This window comes from Rousettus aegyptiacus, unplaced genomic scaffold (assembly GCF_014176215.1).
Source record: "Rousettus aegyptiacus isolate mRouAeg1 unplaced genomic scaffold, mRouAeg1.p scaffold_m13_p_1, whole genome shotgun sequence".
Lineage (NCBI taxonomy): Eukaryota > Metazoa > Chordata > Mammalia > Chiroptera > Pteropodidae > Rousettus > Rousettus aegyptiacus.
The window spans coordinates 161,978,115-162,002,686 of NW_023416284.1; the positions used below are offsets into that span (position 1 = coordinate 161,978,115).

Sequence of the window (24,572 nt, forward strand, 5' to 3'; positions counted from 1 at the left end):
TTTTTGGAGAGTGTATTATTCTATAGCAATCACAGTGTTTTGCCTATTAATCAGGGAAGCTAAAAAGCATTTTATAAATGTTGAATCAAAACTCTTACGGCTGTGAGGGAATTAAATTTCAAGCAATATACTCCTTTTATAGGGTGAGAAACTGAAGTATGGAGAAATTACAAGGTTTTCCCAAAGCCATACGTTAAGCTGTGGCAGACATGAAAATCTATGATTCTTTTTGCTTGATTTAATGTGAAAATTCATGAAATTAAAGTTATCTATTTCCTGACATGCGCCTTAGTTGTGTTTATTTATTTACTTATTGATTCACTCATTTATTCATACATTTAAAGGAATTAATGTTTTTTGCAAGATATATTCTTGATACAGGGACTATGAATAACATTTTAAATTTATCTTAGTTTTTTCTTTTTTTTTTAAAAGAACCTCATTGTATTTTTTTCTTGATGATGAAAAAGAATTTAAGGCATTAAAAAACAAGTGAGATTGTCTAGGTATAGGGCACAGCAGTGTCAGAAGCACCTGAAGCTTCTTTAGGAACTAATAAAGTTTGTCCAAGTGCTTGAACAAGAACTTGGCTGAAGCCTTTGATAGCTCTGAAGCATAGAGTGGTAACCAGGAGAAACTACAGCACTCATCAAGAGTATGGCAAGAACTAATATATGCATCTCTATAATGGGGTGTCTTTGTATTTGATTTAGTCAGGAGGAGGCAATTATTCTGCTTCTCTGTCGTCTTTTTGAGTTTCAGTTCTCATGTTTTAAATTCTTATTCATTTTGATCTTTTTCTTATAGCTAACTTTTTTTATCCTCTTGATTTTTTCCTCTCAGCAAATAGTATGTGTCAGACCGCACTTCTTGATTGACCAACTGGTGCCACAGGTAACTTCATATGAAGAAAGTTATCTAGCACCTTCCCCCAGCAGAGTGCCTTATAACAGGGAATCCTGAGAGTATAGGGATGCCATCCCCCCTAACTTCTGCTCCAGAGAGTTTAATGAACAATTGTTATTGGTTTGTTTCTTGTTTTGTTCTTTTCCTGCCGCCTTGACACTTAGCACTCAGACTTGGCCCAGGCTCTGGGGCTCACCAGCTCTCCTCTTGAAAGGGTTTTTTTTTTTTTTTTTTCCGGGGAAGCTACTCAGGCCCAACAAGAACTTAGAGCCCTGGGAGTCCGAGCCCTCAATTGTATAAACAAGCCCCAGCATGTCCAAGTCCTAGGCAAACCAGACCTTCCTGTAGCTTAAACATTAGTCTTTTTAATTTTTTTAGTTTTACCAAAGAATAATTCAGTCTTCAAAAAACCAGGAAACAAACAAAACCCCAGAATCTTTATCAAAGGAACATTCTTACTGCTTTGAAAATTTTTTGTCATTAATTTCCATTTCAGCTAATTGGATTTCCTTTTCATTTTTTTTTCATCTGCACATAAATGTGTTATTTGGTATACATTAATGCTGATCTATATTAACTTAATGCCAATTTACAATTGAGTGGTTTAAAAATAACGATGCATTGTGACCTAGTTCATATCTACCTTCCATGTAGTGTGTTTCCTAGGCAATTATACTTTTGTGGCTGATTAAATTCCCCCTAACTCCTGGTGGGAAACAAAGACTTTTAAAATAAAGATGTGGTCTTATTAACTAGGAGTATTTAACTTGAGGAAAAGAAGATTTGGGGGTGACACGAATGATAACACTCTCTTAATATCTAACAGCCCGTCATACATGTGAAAGCAGGATTCATTTTGTGCTTTGTGGCTCTGGTGAGTAGACCAGAGTAAAAGTTCTGAAAATTAGATTTTAAAACTTATATATAAGGAAGAATTGAAAGAAGAAAAGAGGAGAAGGAGGTGGTTCTATCTCCTGGACCTAAGAAGCTTCAAGTATTATATCTAGAGACTCATGTGATTGGTCTGGAAATAAACCTCACTCATTTCTATGTGCCTCATGATCCCAACACAAAGAAATAAGACTCTCTGGATTCCATTCATATTCTCTCTGTCTCCTTCTGTCTCTGTGTCTCTGCCTCTCTCTCTCAGTTTGCCTTTAAAGTCAAAACATACAGCATAACATAGAATTGAACTACAACGCCAAATTAATTTGAGATATTCTTTTCTGAATTCTTATAACTTTAGCCTTCAGAAAGTTCTTTGGATTTTTTAGAAGATATAATGGCAGTTTTTTTTTTGGTAAATGTGATCCTATTTTGAATGCAGTTACAAAGTCAGTGGAATGCTTTTATACTCTGATGCTACAGGGAAATTTATAGAGAGGAAAGAATGTATTCAAACTTTTCTATATGCTTCAACTAGATATCTGGAAGAGTAAAATTCTCTTTATCTCAAATTTTAAGAAGACAAATTACATCATATCTAATTAAATCCCTAACTAATATTTACTATAGGCACAATTCAAGTAAAAAACTTGGCTTTAGGTAAGTCAGATTTACTGTTGTATTTTATATCTCTCATGTTTACTTTGTTATATATTGGTCTTTCCACCCCCATAATAAAAATCAATGACTTTCAGATGTCACACTTTAATTACTGAGAAGTTGGTGATATAGAAAATTTGAGAGCTTGAAAAGATATGTTTGTGTTTTTGTTATTGTTTCTATTATCATTAATTTCATTTATGGAGATGGCCACTTCCTGAGTCTTATCTTGTTCTTTAAAAATTGTTTCTTTAGCTGAATCTAATCTGCTATTTAATTTATTTTTTTCAAAATTTCAATGCATATTTAAAAAAATTTTTCAAATATTTTTATGGTTCTTTTTCATATATGTTTATTTGTTTTTTCACGATGTATGGTTCCTTCAATTTTGTTTCTAGTTCTGTCTCTTTCATTGTTTGAATTTTAGTTATTATATAGTATTTTTCAGATTGTCCTATAATCACAAATTTTTGGATTCTAGCTCCCCTGTTGTTGCATCTGCTGTCTCGATGGTATTTTATTTCCTTGGGTAGCTTATCATTTTTGAAGAATTTTTCTCTAAGAATCCTTTGTGCCCTATAAAACAATTTCGCATTTGCTTCCTCTTGAGTCTGAGGATTTCAAGCCTGGATCTTTTGGATTTTAATTTTTTGACCTGAGGTTTTGATGCCACAGTTATAGTAGCAATTTAGAATTTACATTTATTTGTACAAATCTAAGATTTTGATTTATCTTAAGAAAATATTTTCTTTTATTCTCTTCACAAAGGATCTATTATACAACAGGTTTCCTTACTGAGTCAGAGGTAAGTTGAGTTTTCCTAGCCCTCCTTCCATGAAAAGGACACTCTCTTTAGACTCTTTATGCTTTGCTTCTTGCCTTCGTTTTCTGCCCATCTGCATAAATAGGGATAATGACAACAAAAACAATAACACAAACACAAACAACTTTTCTTCTCAGCTTTTCCCTATTATCAATTTCTCAAGAATCAAGGTGTGACACCTAAAAGTTATATGTACTTTATCAGTTATATTAATATATTTTCTCTGTCTTATTGATTTCTCTTTCATGTTATCTCTTATATCCACCTTTTGTCCAGGCTTCTTTTAGCCACCACATCAGTCTAAGTTCTCTTGACTTATTATCTGGATCATCATAATATCCTTCAAGTTGCCCCACAGCTCCAGTTACTATTAATCTTGTTTTTCAAAACTCTGAACTACAAGTGTTGTTGCAGTTATATCACATATGCCATCCTTTGCGTTTTAAGGCTATCAAAATATAGTAATAACCAATTTTATTTTTTAGCTAATATTTAGCACTTTACTCCTGTTTTGCCACATCTCTTTAGCATCCCCATGGCTCATTCCTCTCTCATGCTTTCTTCTCCAAAAATATGGTCTCTTCTCCTTCACATACCCATCTATAATTCTGTTATTGGTAGCCTTAGTCTCTCAATTGTAATGAAACCAGTCACAATTTTGATGTGATGTAGAATGGAAAACTAAAAATGAGTAAATGCGAATGACTTAATCAAGATATTGTTCCTTTTTACAAACTTAAGTGAGTTCAGAGAATTATTAAGAGATTGGGAAATTTTGATTACTATCTAAATATAGATTGTTAATGCAGCTCCTGAAAATCAATGGTTAATATAATATTCTTAGTTGAGCGGAGTTAAAAATCATTGCATTTCCACAAGAAATGGCATAGATTCTGTTCCACTGTACAGTGTAAAATTTTTTAATTCAGTATGTGAAGAGCCAAATGTAAAAGCAGATACTCTCTACCATTCTGTCACTAGTAATCAGATGACTTATATTTTTGAAATACATGATTTCATTGAATCCTAATAAAATATAGGTATTATCCCTGTTTTATGGATGAAGAGAATGATATTTAGATGTGTTAATTAAGTAGTCCAAGGTCATATAATTATCCAATGGTAAAGCAAGGGCTCACATAGAAATTGCTTTATTCCAAAAATCTTTACTTGAAATTATTACATTTATATTCCCTCTAGCAACACTCCTGTGGATCTCTAGGGTTTCAAGTTGGACTTAAGAAATGTATTCTTAAATTCTTTCAGAGTGCAACAAATTTTCCTCAAGAAGGACATATATATTAATGAGAAAAGGTTCCTAGTGTGGAAGAAAGGTTTATGGGTAAGAAAAAAAGTAGACTGCTTAGAAGAAAGGGCTCAAATAGTTCTCGTCTGCCAGGCTACAGGAGAGCCAGCCAGGTGAACCATTACAGCATATACAGTAAGCTCAGCAGAGTAATTGTGAAGTACACGTTGGGAAGGGCAACAGGAGCAGCAGGTGAGAAGGGAAGTTGGTCTGCAGTCTGCCTGAGTATCTGCGGTAGCAAAAAAAGTTGCCCAAGCTGAGAAGCCTTTCAGATGTTTCTTTGAGATGGTCCATTTATAACTGTGTCTGTGTTTTCTAGGATGACTACCCAACCATCAAGAATTAGCAAACACAAACAAAATAGAAAACCTTGGCTTGTAAAAAATCAAGTGATCATAATTTTATAATTCCAGGAAGATTATTGCCATCAAATGAAGCTGTCACTAGTGGAAAAATGATTATCATGAAATTGAGCTTGTTGTAATTTTTTAGCATGAGAAATTGACCCCATCATTAGTGAACATTTTGTGTTAAATGGACTATCTTCATAAACAGTTCAAAAATAGCTCAGCGTCTAGTTTGTAGCTTGGCTCCACTTAGGGAGTTGGAAGTCAGGCAAAATGCTCATTACTGTTCACCCAGATCTGTTTCTTGGATACCTTTGCTCTTTTTCTTTTGTTCAATTAGGAAAGAGAGTCACATGCATGGTCAAAGAATGTCCATGCCCACCTCTCTGAACAGTTGGCCATAGAATTGGAGCTAGGTGTTCTTTGTGGTGTTGGCTTCCCTCTCTGGCACGCTGCCTGAGCTGTTGGAACCAGCCAGTGCCTGACCCAGCTTCAGAGACCCATTAAGGAAATTTGGAGGGCAGTGTAGGTAACTTGGTGCACAGGACTTGAAAGCAATACCTTTCTTGCCAGCTGACCGCAGCTATAATTTCTCGATAACGCAACTGGAATATAAGTTGTTAGACTTCCTATACACTTGAGGTTTTATATCAGGCAATATGCTTAATGACTGAGAGAGTTAATTGAAGACTATGAATATAGCTCACAGAGCCCAAAGAAGAATTGAACAACCAAGGAACAGGAAGAGTATAGAAACAGGGAGACTTCAGGCGTAACAAGATCCAGGTCCTTACATTCTGCCAGGACTTTCTTGCCATCTCGCTTTTGCTCCTCTTTCTGGGTCAGCTCTTTTCTGTCTCCCTAGCAGAGCAGCTGTTTCTTTGTGGCTGTATATAAAACACTCCCAAGTTTTATATCTTAGGGATTTTGCCACAGGAGGAGAACTTGCCTCATACTTTCCCAGGCCCATATCTAGGCAATAGGAAAGAATTGTGATGAGTCATTAGATAGAAGGAATTTGGTGTAACTGGAAAAGATTTGGAAAATTTAATGGGTTATATACTGAATGTGCATCAGTGTAATAGATAAATATTATAAGTGTATAATATATGCTCATGCAAGCAAACCTTAATTTTGTACACAATATGTTTCTGAAAATTTACTTGCAGTGCGTAAACCTGAAAATCAAACAATAGGTTAGCTTTTCTGAATGGTAAAGTGTAAGGCAATCCTTTGCCCAGGCAATTCTGTACCTGTACATAGGTTCTTCAGAGCCCCGGCCTAGGTTGAAAGGGGGCTGTGTCAAAAGTTATGGGTAGGACCATCCATACACCTTTCTCCCCATCCTAGGTCTGCACAGGGGCTAGAATGAAAGTTTGGGCACCATGTAATCTTTACATCATTCTTTATAGGGATACTAGACATTTGGAATATGAGTGGGGGAAACATGTCTTTCCCGCTCCTTTTTTCTTTGCACTACGGCAAGAGGCAAGCCTAGCCTCTCCTGTACACATACCCTCACAGGAGACTCCTGTGCAGCTCCCAGCCTTTAGCTGCAGGGCACTCTCATGGTTGTGAAAGAGCACGGAATGATGAGGACAGTGGAACAGGGCCTGAGGGAGGAGGAAGGCAAAGCTCTCCCTCAGAACTCCCACTTTGGACAGTGGCCCCAGGGAGCAAAACACCTGACTACCGATAGCCCTGGGTGGGACATTTTGGCAGAGGGGTACTCTGCTAGGCGCTGCCTCAGCTACAAGTAGGACCGATTAAAGAATTTCTGGTTTATCCTAAGGATGGGGTGAACCTCTGAATTGCTTTAAGAGAATACAGTCAGATCTGTATTTTAAGACTATAGCTCTAGCTGCACTGTGAAAAATGAGGTCTAAGGAGCAGGACTGGAGGAAAGGTGACCTTGAGGAGGCTGTCTCTCCAATCTAGGCAGGGAACAGTGATGGCTTGAACTACTGTAGTAGCAGCGGGGAGAGACATGGAGAGATTTGAACGAACTCTTATGAGGTATTGATAAGACTCAGTTATTTATTGAATGTGGAGAGGAATGAGCAAAGAGTCAGTAACAAAGCCCAGGTGTCTGGCTTTAACAACCAGTGGAAGGCTGAGCCATTTGTGTGCCTAATCCACAGAGAGAGGTGTAATATTCCACGTGCAGCTTCTGTCCTCGTCCCGTGCCAGCCCTGGCATAGAGAGCCTCCCCTTTCACATTTGTGTTTATTCAGCCAGAGTAAAGCATGCCTGGAAAGTCTTTTTATTGAAAGTGTGATTGGACAGGCAGAGAATTAGGCTATATCACACAGACTCTACAAACGACTTCTCTTTCTTTAAGGCACAGGGTCCTTTGTGATCTCTACCACCTAGGCTCAGCCTAAGTACCTCCTTCCATTTCTGAGAATTGTTTTTAAAATTAGATATATAAAATCATTATATATTTAAATTAGAAGAATTATTGATTTTCTAATTTTGTAAGAGAGAGAAGTTTACAGCTCACTTCCAGAGCAGAGTTAAAGAAAAGGATATGATTGGTTTTCTGTATACTGAAAACTTAACTGCAGAAGAAATAATCTAACACAGAATGGGTGAATTTGCTATTATTCCTGTTTTAAATTCACTTTTCTGAGTGAATGGACTTGAAATAGAGTTGGGAACTAGATTATTGCCTCATAAAACAGCATGAGGTTACTGTTATTCCTTAATTTTATATCTTTATTATGAGGTAATTCTTCTCTTACTTGAGTCAAAGAGTGTTCTCGTCTTTTTCTCATATATTTGTGAGAAATAAATGTTAAAAGATTTAGCATAACAACCATTGCTAAATTATGATGTAAAATAATACTGTGTCTGCAATTAGCCAAGGTAGTTTTACTTGGTTCAATAATATAAAATCACTGGACTCATAATATTTTAGTGCCTTAGCATGTTTGGCAAAGAAGGAAATTCATGTTACCATAAAAACGTTAAGCTAAGTAACAATTAATTTCAATTTTAAGGAAATATAAAGCAAAGTATTAAGTTGTAACATGGAACATTGATGCAAATAGCTCCCCAACTGGAACATTAAATAGATTCTGAACTGGTGGTTAACCAAGAGGCTAGCTTTTGCTTAATTCTCCTATTCTCAAATATTTATCCTAAAGTCTTAATTTTAATTTTACTTGAGTTATCACTAGTACCCTGGTGGCCCTTCAGGAAAATGATCACTTGTTTCCTAATGATCAATATCCTTGATTTAATTCTTATATATCCTTTCTGGAAATATTACATTGAAATCTAGATCTCATCTTACAAAGCATTTTAATATGATAACTGTATATGTGTTGTGAGTTGAATTGTCTCTCCTAAACGATGTACTCCAGTTGTAACCCTCTTACCTGTGCATGTGACTTTATTTTAAAATAGGGTATTTGCAGATGTAATCAAATTAAGATGAGGGTGGATTAGGGAACTAAATCAATGACCTGCGCTTGTAAGAAGAGGGAAATTTGGACACTGAGACACCCACACACAGAATAAGGCCATGTAGGTAGGGAGAAAACCATGTGACAATGGAGGCAGAGATTGAAGTGATTCGCCCGCAAGCCAAGGGATACAAGGATGGTCAGCCAACACCAGAAATTAGGAAGAAACAAAGAAGCATTCTTTTCTACAGCCTCCAGAGAGAGCATGGACCTGCCAACAGTTTAATTTAGGACTTTGTACCTTCAGAAATGTGAGAGAATAAAATTCGATTGTTCTAAGTTTATGGTACTTTCTTACAACAGTCCCAGAAAAATAGAACATGCTGTGTTGAAAGTAAATAATTGGTTAGAATGGTATCATTAGTAATTTTATTATCGGTATATTTTATTATTAGGTCAGGTGAGTAGGAAAATATCTGGTAGACTACTTTTCAATATTGAATTTTCTGAAAAGTTGCAATATTCTTATTTAGCGAAGAAAGTTTCCCCCAAAGTTTTTATTCATAACTTCTAATAAAAAGTAAAAGTTAAAACGAAAGTCATATACCTGAAAAATATGGAACAAACAGAATTATTCTTAAAATAACCACATGTTTGAGACAGACTTTTCAAAAGTTGAATTATCTTGCTGTTTACTTTTTCCCTTCACATCTTCAGATATATTATGTATGATTTCATCCACCATTAATTGTGTCATTCGTTCAATTAATATTAAACTTCTAATGCTTGCCAGGCATTGAGCTAGGTGCTATAGATAACACTAGTAAATAAGATAAAGAGTACTTGCCTTTAAAAAGATTACTCTGGCTTTGCAATTTAATCCATGTAGAAGAAGCTACAGAGGCCACTTGGAGAATGAGTCTATCTAGAAGATTCATCTTCACTATAATATCTATAGCTTTAACTGATCTCGTAAAATCATTTTGGCATCATTCAATTTTACTTACTATGTGCTTCCTGTATTATAGAAAAAAAAATTTTGTTGCACAGACAAAATAAGATAAGCAACAAAGTATGTAAAAGCAAAAGTATTATTCTTTATCATTATTTTTATTTTTAATTTGCCTATTAAGTAATATCCAAATTCATGTACATTAATGTTAGCAGAGATAAAATTTTTGGTTCTGATTTGTTCAATTAATACACAATAATTTTCACTTTTTAAAAAATAATTACTCTTTTGATCATTAAATAATATGTGAAATTGGTTGACCATAATTTGTTTAATCAGTCCACTACAGAAATAAGGCTGTTTCTAGTTTTTGTTATCATGAATAAAACTGTAGTGAATACCTTGCGTGACTTTTGTGGGAGGAAGTTTACTTCTTGGGAAAGTCACTATTGGATAATAGAGTTTAAACACATTTATAGCTTTTGAAATGCAGTGACAGATTGCTTTCTAAAAGTATTAGAAAACTTGACATTATAATTGGCAATTGAATAAGGACACCATTTTCACTGTATCCTTTTCTACAATGTTTATAATCAAAATTTAAAATGGTTTGATTATTGAATATTTGCATAGTATTCCAAAATGTTTATTCATTGCTTAAGTTTACATATTTTGGCACACGAGAGAGTGAACACTTTTTCGCATGTTTGTTTACTATTTACATTTTCTTATAATGATTTGTGTTTTCATATCCTTGCTTAATCATGTAATAGGCCCTTAAATTTTTCTTACCAATTTATTTTTCCTCAGAATCACATTTAATATTTATTGAAGATATTTTTTGTAATCTGTGTGTTCTTTTACTTTTGGGATTATTTTTCTCTATTCACAAAAGCAAAGTTTTTGTGGTGTTCTTATGTAGCTGAATCTATTGTCCCTTTCCTTTGTAATCAGGTACAGCGTTTTTACTATTCATTTTACCCATTTATCTGTTAGAATAAAAAGGAACATCAGATTTCCCTCTTCAAGAGAGAATTTAGCTAATTTGTTATCTAGGTAGTGAGGAGAAAATGGCTCTAAAGGAGATGATTGGCCACAATTCCATCCTGGAGGATAGAGGAAAGGCTTGTGGGCAGGCAGATGTGGAGTGTTAGCAGGTGAGCATCTTTTGGAGAGGTGGTCTGCACTTACCGTGGTCTGTATCATATCCATTGCAAACCTGAGCCATAGTGGTCCTTGTTACCAGGGGATATTTTTATGTATCTCTTAATTTTGATTATTATTAATTTGTGTGTGTGTGTGTGTGTGTGTGTGTGTGTATTCAAGGAGGTGTTTGGCTTTTTGTGTGTGTTATATTCCATTGCTCCTGTTATAAAATCCTCTATCTGAGAATGAAAAAAATAAATATATGCCTATTTTTCTTAGAGGTTTTTTTAAACTTAAATTTACTGGGAAAATTTTTAATGTATGGTACGGAGTAAATATTAACTTTCTTTGAATAGTTAACTTATTGCCTCACCGTAGTTAATTGACCAGTTGTCTTTCTCATACATATTTGTGATACTTTATTTATCATAATAGTCTTATTTTCATTCTTTTTTTAAAAATTGAAAATGTATTTTATAACATTAGATTTAGAAGTGAATAATGATAGTCTGTTAATTCAGTTTTTCTTTTAATAGAAAGCTGTCATGTTAAAATACACGCTGTATTTTTTAAAAATTTTATGTACTTTAGAAAGTGAACAGGTAATGCATACTTTTAATTTTTAATTCATCAATTGTTTAATGATAGACATCGCTCAGCAAAATAGTGTACTAAGTGTTAATTCTGGCTGTGCCTCCAAAGTCATCCTCAGATGATTTTATCTGTAGGATTCCTGAGTACTGTTCTCATATCCCAACTTTATTCTGATGTGATTTTCAAGATCATTATTTTTGTTAGATATGGGGACAAAATTAATTTTGTACTATAGATTACTAACAATCATGTAAATTACAGCATGTTTTGATAATTTTACAATTACATAAAAAGGATGACATTTTCGTTTTCCCCTTGTTTTCATCTTTTTTCTTTTAGGTAATTCATTTTTAATTGAAGGAAGCTGCTTCTACTTGGGAGTAGCAGGAGAAGTGAGAAAACCACATGGAAGACTCCCAGGATTTAAATGAACAATCAGTAAGTCTTAATTCAATCTCAAGTTTGCTGAAAAAAGTTGTGGTATGACTCAAAATCGTGCTAAAAAAAATATGTTGTAAAAAGCCAGTTTAAAAAAATGTATTTTTGGTTGATTTTGGAATTCTCTTTCAAGACCGTAAAACAGACCTTTGGAAATTTATACTGCTCCTGCTTAATGATACCGTGTTTTAAGGTCTCCCTTGATTGTCTACTTGTAAAGCCACTGGTAGAAAGACCAGGGCATTGAAATCATGCTAAGTGTTTTAGACAGTGTCCAAAATTTTACACACCTCTTATTAGTTCTATATCAAATGTGCTTAGATAGTTCATATCTAAGCACATTTGATATAAAACTGTTGAAAGTCAGAAGCATCAAAAGAGAAAGTATATAGCTAGCATGCATATTGTTCATTTCAGGGATGGCAACCACATCCTCAAAGGTTTTCCTTATTTTACTAAGCTCTTTGCAGAGTGAAGAATGCACAAGATTGGTGGCAATTATTCTAAGATTTTGATTTCTCAAAGGGAAAAGATTTGTGTGGCCTTTCCTCCTAACTCATTAGTAGTGTCCCCAGGACATTAGTTCTTTGGTTTACGGAACTGGAATCAATGGAAGGTCTTCCCCCACACTCCCACACTACTGCCAGTTTCTGTCCATAGGTAACTAGTGATGCCACAAGTGAGGGGATGTGTGTACTTACCAAGTGTGTGTTATGCAGACTGATACTATTCTTCATTAGCATGCGTAATTATGCTTTTATCTTAGCCTAATGTTTCTGTCAGGCGACAGAGCGCAGTGTGTTTGTGTGTAATAATGTGGTCCTAGAATTCTCTGATAAATCCAATATTATAATACAGAGGGACATGTGTTCTGGTGTATACATTCTATTTCAAATTAATTTAATTTTTTCTACTATTTCATTGAAGAGAAATGATAATGATGCCTTTACATACAGATCTGACTGTTGTCTGATTTAATTATATATTATGTTAGTGTGTAATTTCACATGGGATCGTTACAGGAAAAATGTAACAAAAATTAAAAAGCCTTAAAACTATTTTTAAAAAATCTGTCTAATGATAGAGATGTTATTCCTCAAAAATTGCCTGTCCTTAAGAAAAGTAGACAAATGGCAGTTGGGAGGCAGCGGCTTCAAAGTAGTTTTTTGTTTTTTTTTTTCTCCTTAATGCTGGTTATCAAACTTAATTATTCATAGCGTGGACTCTAAAAAAATGGACAAGAGTCAGCATGATGATATAATATCCATGCTATTGCATGTTTATGGATCCCCACAGTGTCAGGGGTCTGTAAGTGACCATCTGAGTGAACGATAATGTCATGTTAGTGGTACTGCTTCAGGAGAGGGCTACTGTTTGATTTATACTTGTTTTAACATACTGGGTGTTACTTAAAAGTTTGTGTGCATTTGTGCGTAGGAGTGTGTGTGTGTGTGTGTGTGTGTGTGTGTGTGTGTGTGTGTGTTAGATTGATCCACTGTCTCTGTTTTCCAGAGACCCAGGGGTTTGCCAGGACATGGAACTTTCAGAGCTAAAGCAGGTAGAGTCTCCATAAACCAGCATGGTCAATCCAGTAAATCACCATAGGGTGTGTGTATACTCAAACAGGAATTTCATTTTCAGTGTAATAGAGGTCAAAGACAGTATGTTTTTATGTTTAACATTAGAGTAAGGTTATTACCTGAGAAGCTTCCTACCACCTTTTGCAAAATGAAACTCAGCTCTTATAAATCATATATAGTTTCCTCTCAGTGATATTTTAGAGTTGTGGAACTCAGTATTAAAAAATAAATAAGTTCCTGGCTAATGTACATCAAGGTTTGAGAACCAGAAATCTAGGGTGACTTTATGGCCTCTCAGCTTGAATCCAGCTGCTGAATTTGTAATCAGAATGGAAGAGATTTTGAGAGAAGAAAATAATGCTCTTCACTGGCCTTTTCTCTTCTGCTTCTTCTATATTGAACTCTCCACTTGAGGGTTATGATCTGGTCAGTCAAATTGGAAGTTGCTGATCTGTGGTGTAGTTTGATAGGCTATATAGAATCGATGCTTCTGGTTTAAACCACAGGAAGCTTGACATTTGTGTCAAGTGTCAATGGATTAATGGCTTAAATTTTATAAATATTGTAAATCCTTCCTTTTTCTTCAACATCCTTAGACATAGAAGACCATATAGGCCAGTCTCTTCATCTCGTACATGTGCAAAGGGATGCTTGGGACTGTGAAATGACTGGCCCACATTGGCAGGGCTAATAAGCATCAGAGTTGGGACTTCAACAGGTCTTCTGACTCCAAGTCCAAAGCTCTCTTCATAATGTCAACGTGCCTCGTTGCTTTTGGGTTTTCTTATTTTGACAGTCGTCACCACAGAAATGTCAAACAAGTCAGACTTGACCTCCTAACACTGAAATGATTTCTATCTGAAAGAAATCTTTAAATGATTTTAAATCTTCCAGAATATATTAATGCCTCAAAACTTTTTGAAAAATGATACTTAGTGTTTATTAAGATATAGAACAAATAAGGTGGAAGTAAAAGAAGGTTCATATTAAGATGCCAGGGAATTTACTCAGATCACAGCTATTTTAATTTAAGAAGAATTCTTTCTCTAGGCATAGATATAACAAGAGGTGTCATTTACTGCACATATACATCCCCCCTAGGATTTTTCAGATAGTCTCCAATTCTTACAACATCTTTGCAATACAATTGTTATAGTTACCATTTTACAGATAAGAAAAATATGGCTTAGAGAGTATCAAGATCACAAAACTATTACATAGCAGAGATTAGAATTGAACCCACTTTTATCTGGTTCCAAAATCTGTAATGGATTTTACATGATACAACATAGTATAGTAGGTAAGGACTTGAACTCTAAAATCAGCCATCCTTGACACTTAAACACTTTATTACCATTGGGAAATTACTTAAATTCTTCCTCATTTGTAGAGTGGGGGAGAGTCATAAAAAAAAGTTATATGAAAGGCTTATCACATGCCTTTCTTTGAGTAAAAGCTCAGTAAATATTAGCTGCTCTTATAATTACCTGACAAATTCAGATGGTGTTTAATGGGTATATTCATTCTCACACACCTGTCTTCTAGCGACATCTCTGCCTAGAAGTATGTAGGTCTACAGAATCAGCAGATGAAAACTGAACTCATCAGCATTTCTTTCTTCCAATTTTCCTTCCATTCTCCTCTGCTTCAGTATTTCCCATCTCAGTAGATAGCATCATCAGCTATTGAGTAAGTTAAGTCAAAAAACAGGTAGTCATCTTTTTTCCTTTATCCCCATCTGAAAGTCATCCTGTCCATTCTTAACTTTTCATATCTCTCGAAGCTGTTTCCTTTGCTCCAGCTCCTTATGTTGGATCTTTATTCTATTTCTTGACTGTCTTTTTCTGCTTTAAGTTACTTCTAGAATGGTCTTTCTAAAATACACACCTGATCATATCACTGTCCTACTTAATATTCTTCCTAGGCCCTTAATTTTAAGAGAAAGTCCCAAGTGTACAGTAAAGCACACAGACTTAATTGCTTACCTGTACCTCTTCAGTTTTATTTCTGGTTTCTTTTGGTTCTCTGACTCTCACAGGTTCTCTGAGGTTTCTATGCCTTTGTTTGTGCTAGTGGGTCTCCTTCCAACCCAGATAACTTGTAAATCTTGAAGACTCAGTATGGGTTTCACTCCCTCTGAGCAAGCCTCTCACATTGCCTCTTCTTCCTCATGCTGGGTCAGGGGCATTTACAATGTGCTTCCATTATCATTTACTTCTATCCCAGGATTTATCCCACAGAAATGAAATCTTACCTGCTTATTTGCCTCTCTACTATATTATAAACTACTTAAGAATAATAGCGGGTCTTGTTCATCTTATATCCTTACTTAGCACAATTCTTGATGACATTCAATAAATGTTTTTGTTAAAAATATTTATATACTGTTAGTAAGATATGTTAATGAACAGCCTGACAAATTTTAGAAAGCCAAAATGTTATTCTCAGAATGGATTACTGACTCATAAATTCATGTTTTACATCATTTTTTTTTTAACTGCAAAAAACATGTAACACTAGTTTAACAGCATCTGAAACATTTGGACAGGTTTCTAGCTGTTGTACAGAATTGAACATACCATCCAACTTATCTTGATGCAGGACTTCGGAATCACCAATTCCTGGCAGTGTTCTAAAACTATGCTAAAAAATAATTATTTTGGGTTCAGTTAAAACTTACTTTTTTTTAATTTTTGATAAATGTGGTGCTATCAAAATCCTGAAATCCTGTTATTCTATTATCATTTTCCTCAGGTATTCTAAATCAATTTGAACAGCATGTGTACTTTTATTAAAATTATTTTATTTAAATTTAATCAAAACAGATATCCTTTTTGAGGCTACAAAGCTGTTTGAAGAACTTGACCATTAAACAAGTCAAAAGAATCATGTTTATAGCATTTTTTTTTTTTAAACCATCCACATGGATAATATACTTCAGAGTTCAGTGGAATTCTGCTTAAAGCCAAATTATTTTCAGAACTGTTGTAATTCCCAATGGCCAGTTATAGTTTTACTTTGCAGTTATATAATAGAGTACCTAAACTATGAAATTACAAGTTGATACATTAAATATATTTTAATTTTTATAAGTCATTAAGACTTTTTCATTTTAAATAAATTTTAACTTTGAATTTTTATATTTGTTCATGAGTTTGTAAGGAATCATAAGAGTCTATGAATCATTATATCCTATGACCTTCTAAAACTATAATTTAATTTAGTAAAACTTTCACAAGTTTTGGAACACTTGAATATATATACAGAGAGAACTCCATATTGTATAGAATATGGATTGTGATTGTATACCATTGGCCAAGATCTAGAAAGTAAATATTAGGTTTTTATTCTCAGCTGTAATCAGTTGGTAGCAGCTGCATAAAGGAACCTAATTCTGCCCCCTGGCTCATGGGAAGAATAACATTATCAATTTAGAGCAATCTGTCATGGACTTGGGGAAGAGAAGGGGTGGCACCAGAACCTTATACCTGCTCATCCTGGCCTGGAGAGCTCTCAGCAGCTTTGAGCACTTCAAATAGTATAGATGCAAATAAAAGCTATAATATCTCTGGGTACCTAAAGTCTCTTATCTGAATTTATAACTTATATATGGTATATTGATTGTTCAATAATTCTTCCATATAAATTAAAATGAACATAACTGTTATGGTAGAAATATCTATTTCATACGTTAATAATCTTAAAAAATGGGAAAATGGGTATAATCAAACTTTTGTTATAAGGTACATAGCAAATGGAAAGTGTTCACTGATAAGAGCTGCATTCATTGATAGACACTACACTGAATGCTTTATGTGATTCAGCTCCTGGAACCTTACAACAGCCCTGTGTGCTGGGCTCTGTCATAACCCCAGTCTAAAGAAGAGCACACCGATGCTGAGCTTAGAGATCTTATTTAAGGCCGTGATACGTAGAAAGCTGTGCGGAGGTCATGTAGTCTTATTCCAGAATCCATTGTGTTCAATGCATTATCTTACTTGCTTTGATCAACTTAAATGATTTTCAGACCCTTCAATACATTTGATATTTTAAAAGTATCTATTAAAACTCAACTTGATCTCAACTTCTTTAAAAAAGAGCAAATGTTTAAATATCATAGGTCTTGTTGAGAAATGTCAGTTATGTCATCATGACGAACCAGCTGCATAATCTTTACTAGTAAATATTTTGAACAAACCATTATAAGATAAGAGAATGTATGAAAATTGAATGACAGTTCAACAAATTAAATTGAACAAATATTTAGGTTTCTCACTCTCTGTCCAGAACTTTGTTAAACTAAGAATTAAAAGATAAATATAATGCAATTTCTGTATTCCCCAAAACTTTAGTTTAGAATAAGGTCATAAGATGTTATGTCAAGTTCTAAAGTTAGTTTAAAATGAGATTGGCTGGTCGCTACTAATTTATTCAGTAGATATTTGTGAAGAACTACTGTATGCGAGGCATCGTTTTTGATGTTGGAAATACTTAGAGGACGAAATGGATAAATATTATTCTCATGGAGCTTATATTGTAGTGAGCGGGGCGGGGAGAGACAAACAGTAAGCAAATATAGGATTTTAGGTAGGATAATCAAATGAAGCAGGGAGGAGGAGAGGAAGTTCTGGAGGCAAGGGGAGGGGACGAGTGGGGCAAACAGCAGTTTTTGGAGAGTAGTCAGGGGGATCTTACTGAGAAGACAGCATTTGTGCAAAGATTTGAAAGAAGTGAAAAAGCTAGTCATGTGAGTTTCAGGGGAAAAATGAATTTTGGTTAAAAGAAACAGAAGCTGCAAAACCTATGAGGTGGCAGCATGCCTGTATGCTCAAGGAATGAAGAGGAGGCCAGTGTTCGTGGTGGCGGTGGTAGAGAAAACAAGGCAGAGATAAGGAGTAATCAGGATGTGGAGATGGAGTAGCATGTGTTGTATAGAGTTTTTAGGCCATTATAAGATCTTAAGCTTTTCTCTGAATGACATGTGAAGCAATCGGAGAAGCTTAGGGATGATGTGATGGGACAAGTTTTTTAAAGGTCACCCCATCTGCTATGTTACTATGTTGAAAACAACCTATATGGTGACAAGAGCAGAAACCAGGCTATTGTAAGTATCCGGATGTGCAAAGAACAAGATAGAAGTGGAGGTGGTGAGAAGTGGTTGGATTGAGGATACATTTTGAATGAAGGGCCAAGAAGACTTGCTGATAAATTGGCTACGCATTGTGAGAAAAACGAAGGAGTCAAAGATGACTTCAGGGTATTTGTCCAATACAATGGGAAGAACGCAGCTGGCTTTTACTGAGATGAGATGACACAGAAGGTGGAGATCAGTAATTAAGTTTTAGACATGGTGGCAGGGACATTGCCATTTTTTCACCAGTCTTGTTTCATACTCTTTATTTATTTATTTATTTTTAAATCTGATGCATGAAGGACTACACTTCCTAGTCCCCTTCATTTAGACAGGACCCCATAACTAGTTTTTGGTACATAAAATATGAGAGGAAGTGACGTGCATATTATTTCCAGGCCGAGATTCCTGAAGCGCTGTGTGGTAGACAAATTCCTGGAGAGAGTATTAAGCAACTGATTTAATAGAGGTATATTTTTACCTGATATGAAACATTTGGTGGGAATAATGGGTAGTCAGTAATATATAATGACTTGGAACTCAGGAGAGAAGCTGTTCTTGAAATATAAATTTGGGAAGCTCAGGGTATCAATGATATTTAAAGAAACATTATTGGTTGAGGTCACTCAAGAGAATAAGTCTAGAGAGAGATCAATTAAAAGGCCCCAGCATACTCAGGGAATTCTCTTTTAATGTGCTCAGACATTCCAATGATCACATTATATATAGGTTACTGGTTACTGGGTTCACCTCTGTCAGGAGAGAAAGAGCCAGCATACGCCTGATTAAATATTGAGACATTATTAACTTCTTTGCATTTTCATCAAAGTAACAAAAGGTATAAATATTTAGAAGAAAATATTCAATAAATATTTATTATTTCCTCATTGCTGTTTGTAGATATGATGTTTCTAGCATTCCAACTCAACAAGGAATTGACATTTTGGGCCAAATATTTCTTTGTAGTTGGGGGCCGTCCTGTGCCTTATATGATAGTTAGAAGCATTTCTGGTATCTACCCACTAGATGTCAGTAGCGCTTCCTTCCCTCCCTGACTCTTTCTCTTTACTAACAATCAAAAATGTCCCTAGACATAAATAAATATCTTCTGGCGGAGAGGGAGGTATCACTGATCTATATTATATCTGCTTTCAATGAGTTAGTTGTTTATATATTTATTCTCTGCAAAACATCTGAGGAGGTTTACCTGCACATTTAATATAATATGCTAAATTAAATTATTGAAAAAACACACACATGGTAATACAAAGTTTCAGCAAGAAAGCAAAATAACATTGCCAAGTTCACAGTATAGAATAATGAGTCCTGTGCTATAAGCAGGGCAAGTCTGCTCAGGAAAGGTCAAGAAGGGAATTATAGGTAGGCTAGGTCATTTCTTAACTAGGTCTTGAAAGAGAGGATGACATTGTATTGACACAACAGGACCTATCCTGGCCTGGCGAAGAGCAGAAATGAAGACTCAAAAGTGCAAAATATAAGGCAATAAGGCCTGCCCAGGAACTATGGATGGATTAGAATTACTGAATCAGAAGCTCTGTGGATTTAAAGATTTAGAGTGGTGGGAAATCTCACTGAGAAGTCCTGAGACCAGACGGAAAAGAGTTCTGAAGTACAAGGAGGAAGATGGATCAAGAGAGACAAAGAGACAGGGAAACAAAGGGAAGATCAGGATAATACTGTCTTCAGAGCTGGTGACCAAGATAACTTTCAGGAGGAAATGGTCATCACTACCTGAGATTTCAAAAGGTCAGCCATAATGGTGTCTGAGAAAAAGACTTTTTTGTTTATTGATTATAAGATCATTAGTAGCACTTCAGAATACAGTACCATTAGAGTTGTGGCAAGAAGAGACATCTCAGAGGTTCAATACAGAGAAGATGATGAGGAAGTAAGAGGAAGTTTGTGTGTTTAAAGAAAAGAAACGGAACAATAATTGAGGGGAGTACCTTTTTCGAACAAAAGAAGGCTTATGTGTGGTTGATAACGAGGAAGACTCTGGACAACAGAATCACATTGTTGCAGAAGGGATAATGGGGCTCCATGAAGGTCAGAATGAAGAAGATAATGTTAGGATGAAGAAGTGAGAACACTCTGACTCTGAAAATGTTAGGGAATGTGTATATCCTTGAATATTTCAAGGTGCTCTCCATTTGATATCTTTTTTTTTTTTTTTTTAGTAACAGAGGAAGTGCATTTGTTCACACAAGGTCAGGAAGTGGACATAGAAGCAGGGTAGGATTAAGGCTTTAAGTAATATAAAGATTAACAATGGGCATTATTTTTTTTTAAATGGTAAATGAGCTCCTAGAACTCAATACGTGGAGTATTCAGAGACATTTTGTTTTCTTTTAGCAAAGTAGGTCACACTGAGTAAGATTTAAGACTGTGTTAGCATCAAAAGTTTTTCTTTTCTTTTTCTTTTTTCTCTTTCTTTCTTTCTTTCTTTCTTTCTTTCTTTCTTTCTTTCTTTCTTTCTTTCTGGCATTAGAACCATTAAGAAGAGATAAGAGAAAAATACACACTTTTGTGGTTAATGAAAATGCCTTTCATCTTTGAAAGAAATTGCTTGTTCTGTTTTTTATGTATATCAGTATATCCGGCAAAAAGAAGAGTCTATTTATCTAGATGTGATTGGGTCAAATTTAGCAATAGACTGGAAAAGTAATTCTCTTAAAGTACACAAACTTCTATCATTTCATATCTTCTTGTATTAAAGATTGATTTTTCTGCTCAGACTTCTTCGGGATGCAAATACCCTTGTAAGGGTTAATATGTTAAGAAGTTCACGTTAGCTCTCTTGGCAAGAGCCTGGATAACAGAGTAGAAGGTCTGCAAAAAAAAAAAAAAAAAGCAAACTGGAAGTAAAAAAACAAAGGACAAACACTGCCTACTTACTTTGTTTAGCTTTCATTATTTTGCCCAAATTGCTGTGGATGACATATGTGGACAGTGGATCATAACTAGATCGTGAGCCCCAGATACTCACAGCTAACACTTATAGAGTCCTCACTTGGGCTTCCTAAATGCTTTATGTATGTTAATTAAGTCATTTAATTCTCACAACAGTTTGATGAAATGGGCACTAATATTATCCCCCGGTTTGTAGGTGAGGGGTTACCCAGCTAGTGGATCGGGGAGCAGGATTTTAATCCAGGCATTCTGGCTCCTGAGCTGACAATATTAATTGCCAGGGGACTCTACTGGGAAATTGTCTTTTATTTTTTAGCCCTCCACCTTGATTCATACCTTCAATACAAAGATTCAAAATGGTTTGAGTTTTTATACATAAGAAAACAAATTTGATCCTTTTTTTTCTATTATAATTTTTTTTTTTTTTAATTTGCAGATCTATCACACCAGAAATGGTGTAAAAGGGGTAGGTAGACCAAGGACTGTAAAATAGATAGTATTTATTTTTCAATCTACTGATTAACAAAGAGACTTAGGTAGCATTTGGAGTCTATGCTGGTTTTTTCACACCAGGATTTTTAGGAAGATTTAAAAGCACACTCACATTTCTTTTACATTAAATTTCTTGCTCAGTTTGTCTCCTTTTCATATTATCATGCTTGATAAGAAGGCCTAGAGGACTTGCTTTACAGGTGATAGAGACCTTTAGAGATTGCGCTATCTAAACCCTTTATTTTACAGATGCAAAAATGGAGGCTGAGAGAGCTTAAGCACCTTATCACGCTAAGACCATTACAACAGCATAGTGTTTTTGAAATAAGACTTTTTGATTCATTTCAGCCCCAGCACTAAAATTTGAATACTTTTATATACAGCTTTTTAACATCTGGAAATTCAAATCAGTTTCCGAAAAACTACGTTGAATTATTGCTTTATTTAGAGGTTGAGGAAATAATTTTATTTGAGCTTGTACTAAAGTTGTTGGTAGATCAGGGTCATTTAAGAAAGCTCAAGCAAAGGTGTGAAACACTTCATTTTATATGTTTGTTTTTCTCCTACTTATTATTTACTGCTTAATCAGCATTAACAGAAAAAAAAATAATTTGGCTGCTACCTTACTCTAGTATAGAATTTCAAAGGACCTTATTAGAGATGTAATTTCATCCTCTGGGCCTTTTATATAACAGAGTGCATATTTGGGTTACTTCATTTTGACCCGGAATTAAACAGTGGATTAAAGTTTGCAAAGGAAGTTAAAATATTTATTCAGCAAAGATTTAAAAGTATATAATGGCTGTTTTTCACATTGCTCAGGCTGTCTTTATAATTTATAAATTTATACTCTTATTTTAGCTAACTCTTGTCTGAATAGCCCCTGCCTCAAAGTTTTCTGTTTATTTCACAAATCTTATAAAATATAGACATTTGATAACTACTCCATATGATGTTTTTCAAATGCATAACTTTGACAAATTGATATACATTATACGCCTTTGTATACTGCTTAACTATATATGACCATAGTTTAGTTATAGGATTCAGTAATAAAAAAAATCTAGAGTAGATGTCATAGGTCATAACAATGCTTCACATATTAATATTAAGGAAAGTAAACCTGAAGTTCGGTAAACTCAAAGTAAAAAGCCTTTATGACTTCAGTTTGAAAAGCATATTCATGAAATATAGGAGATAATATCAGAGTACTACCAACTCCAGCTGTCTAGCAGTGCATGTATCCTTCATTAGACTCTTTTAAAGGTAGTCGACTAGTCACCTCTGCTCACTCACCTCAAGACTGACACTTCCCCCTTTCCTCAGTATGCTGTGATTTACATAATAATATCCACACTGATTCATGTTTGGGTGATTGCTTCCATTTTCACTGTGACATTGTGGAATTTTTATTTTTTTTTCCAGGAAGTAAAGTTTGCATTGGCTAGGATCCCAGCTAGGCTGATGCTTTCTTCTCATTTTGTTTGTTTGTTTAATATCTTAGATTTTGAAAGTCATTCAGAATTAAAAGACTTGCATATTATTCTAGGAAGATAAATCGTGATTGAAGCCCTTTCTGAAAAGTCACAAGAGGTGTTGGAAAGTTTAAGTAACTTGTTACTGATGGTTGGAGAACAGGTCTTTCTGGAGTCCTGCTGAACATTTATATGGTACTTGCTGTAATGGTATCTGCTTACCTTTAGATGATTCAGATACATTCTATTGTTTGTAAGTTACTCTGCAGAAGTAAATCAGGAATCATTAATAATAGATTCAGGTATGCATAATTATTTTAGAATGTTGAAAGAATATGCTAATTTGCAAGGGAATAAATTTTATACTGAATGTTTCTGATTTAATAGTTTTAATATATTAATGCTAGACTAATTTCCCCCCTTTATTATTTCTTACACTGTAATTGGAATTGTATGTACACTGTTTTCATTCTTGAGACCTTAAAGTCAAGCTTGAGATTTAAGAGAGTTAATTGAAGGCCTTGAGGATATTGGTGTTTATTATATGGATTGAATATTGATGTTGAGATCTTAGGCTGGAAGTTGCTTTGCTGTTTGATGCTATTAGACTGAGTGCATCAACCTTTTTATACAAGGAACTGGGGAAAAAATATACTCCCAGTACCTGGCTTTCTCTATCTTTGGGACAAGTAACAAATTTAGAGATAACAGAAAAAGAAAATTTGTGTTATTAATTTTTTTCAGACTTTAAAATATTTTTAAGCATTATCTGTTGGCATCTGGATGTATTTGAAAAAGCTCCCAGAAATTTATGTCTGTTTAGTTTTATTCTTTTTCTAAATGTCATCCCTTTGGCAGCGTCTTTCAATGTTAACTCTTGAAGATAGGAGAGACCAGGCTGTCCAATTCTTGTCATTTCACAAATGTAATTTGAGTAAACTAAGAACCTGCGAGATGAAGAGGTAGTTCAGAATCACACAGGCAGTGGGTAGGACAGTCAGGATTCAGGGTTTTTGAATCCCAGGCTATATTTTTACAGTTCCAGCATGCTTGTTTTTTTCATGTCCCAGAGCTTGCAGCTATGACACTTGTTGAAATTTTGAGTCTAGAGAACTTTCATTGTTGAATTTTTTGAATTCACTTAGGGTATAAACCTTTACTGACAATTTCAGATTGATTTGAATTCATATTAACATCCATCATATTCGATTTCCAATATTCCATAACATGTTGATGATTCTCAGCCACAATCTCTTAACCTCAATAGAATAATCTGAGGCTTCTTGCACTGAACCTAACTGTAGTACCCTATGGCACAGAGAATGTGAACTAATTTTAATTGTTTCTCATGAAAATATCATTAGTAAAAATGAAATGATCTTGAGCAATTATATAAGCATTGCAAAGAAAGTTACTATTTCATATTCTTTGTTGTCTACATCAAGAACTGTTCAGTTAGTCATCTTTTTATTTTCTATTTCTTTGAGATTCAGAAA

The 24,572-nt window shown here is 34.7% G+C and overlaps 1 protein-coding gene across 5 annotated transcripts in view; it reads left to right on the forward strand.

The window, feature by feature from the left end:
- Window positions 1-24,572, forward strand: part of EYA4 (EYA transcriptional coactivator and phosphatase 4) — a 266,023-nt gene that overhangs the window by 46,770 nt on the left and 194,681 nt on the right. For 4 of the 5 annotated variants that reach the window (XM_036221944.1, XM_036221940.1, XM_036221934.1 and 1 more), the window contains one exon: window positions 11,369-11,467. The exons of the other annotated variant lie outside the window; for it this stretch is intronic. In XM_036221944.1, coding sequence (XP_036077837.1) covers window positions 11,435-11,467 — 33 coding nt within the window. In that variant the 5' untranslated portion in view covers window positions 11,369-11,434. The remainder of the gene's footprint in view (window positions 1-11,368; window positions 11,468-24,572) is intronic. 5 annotated transcript variants of the gene reach the window in all.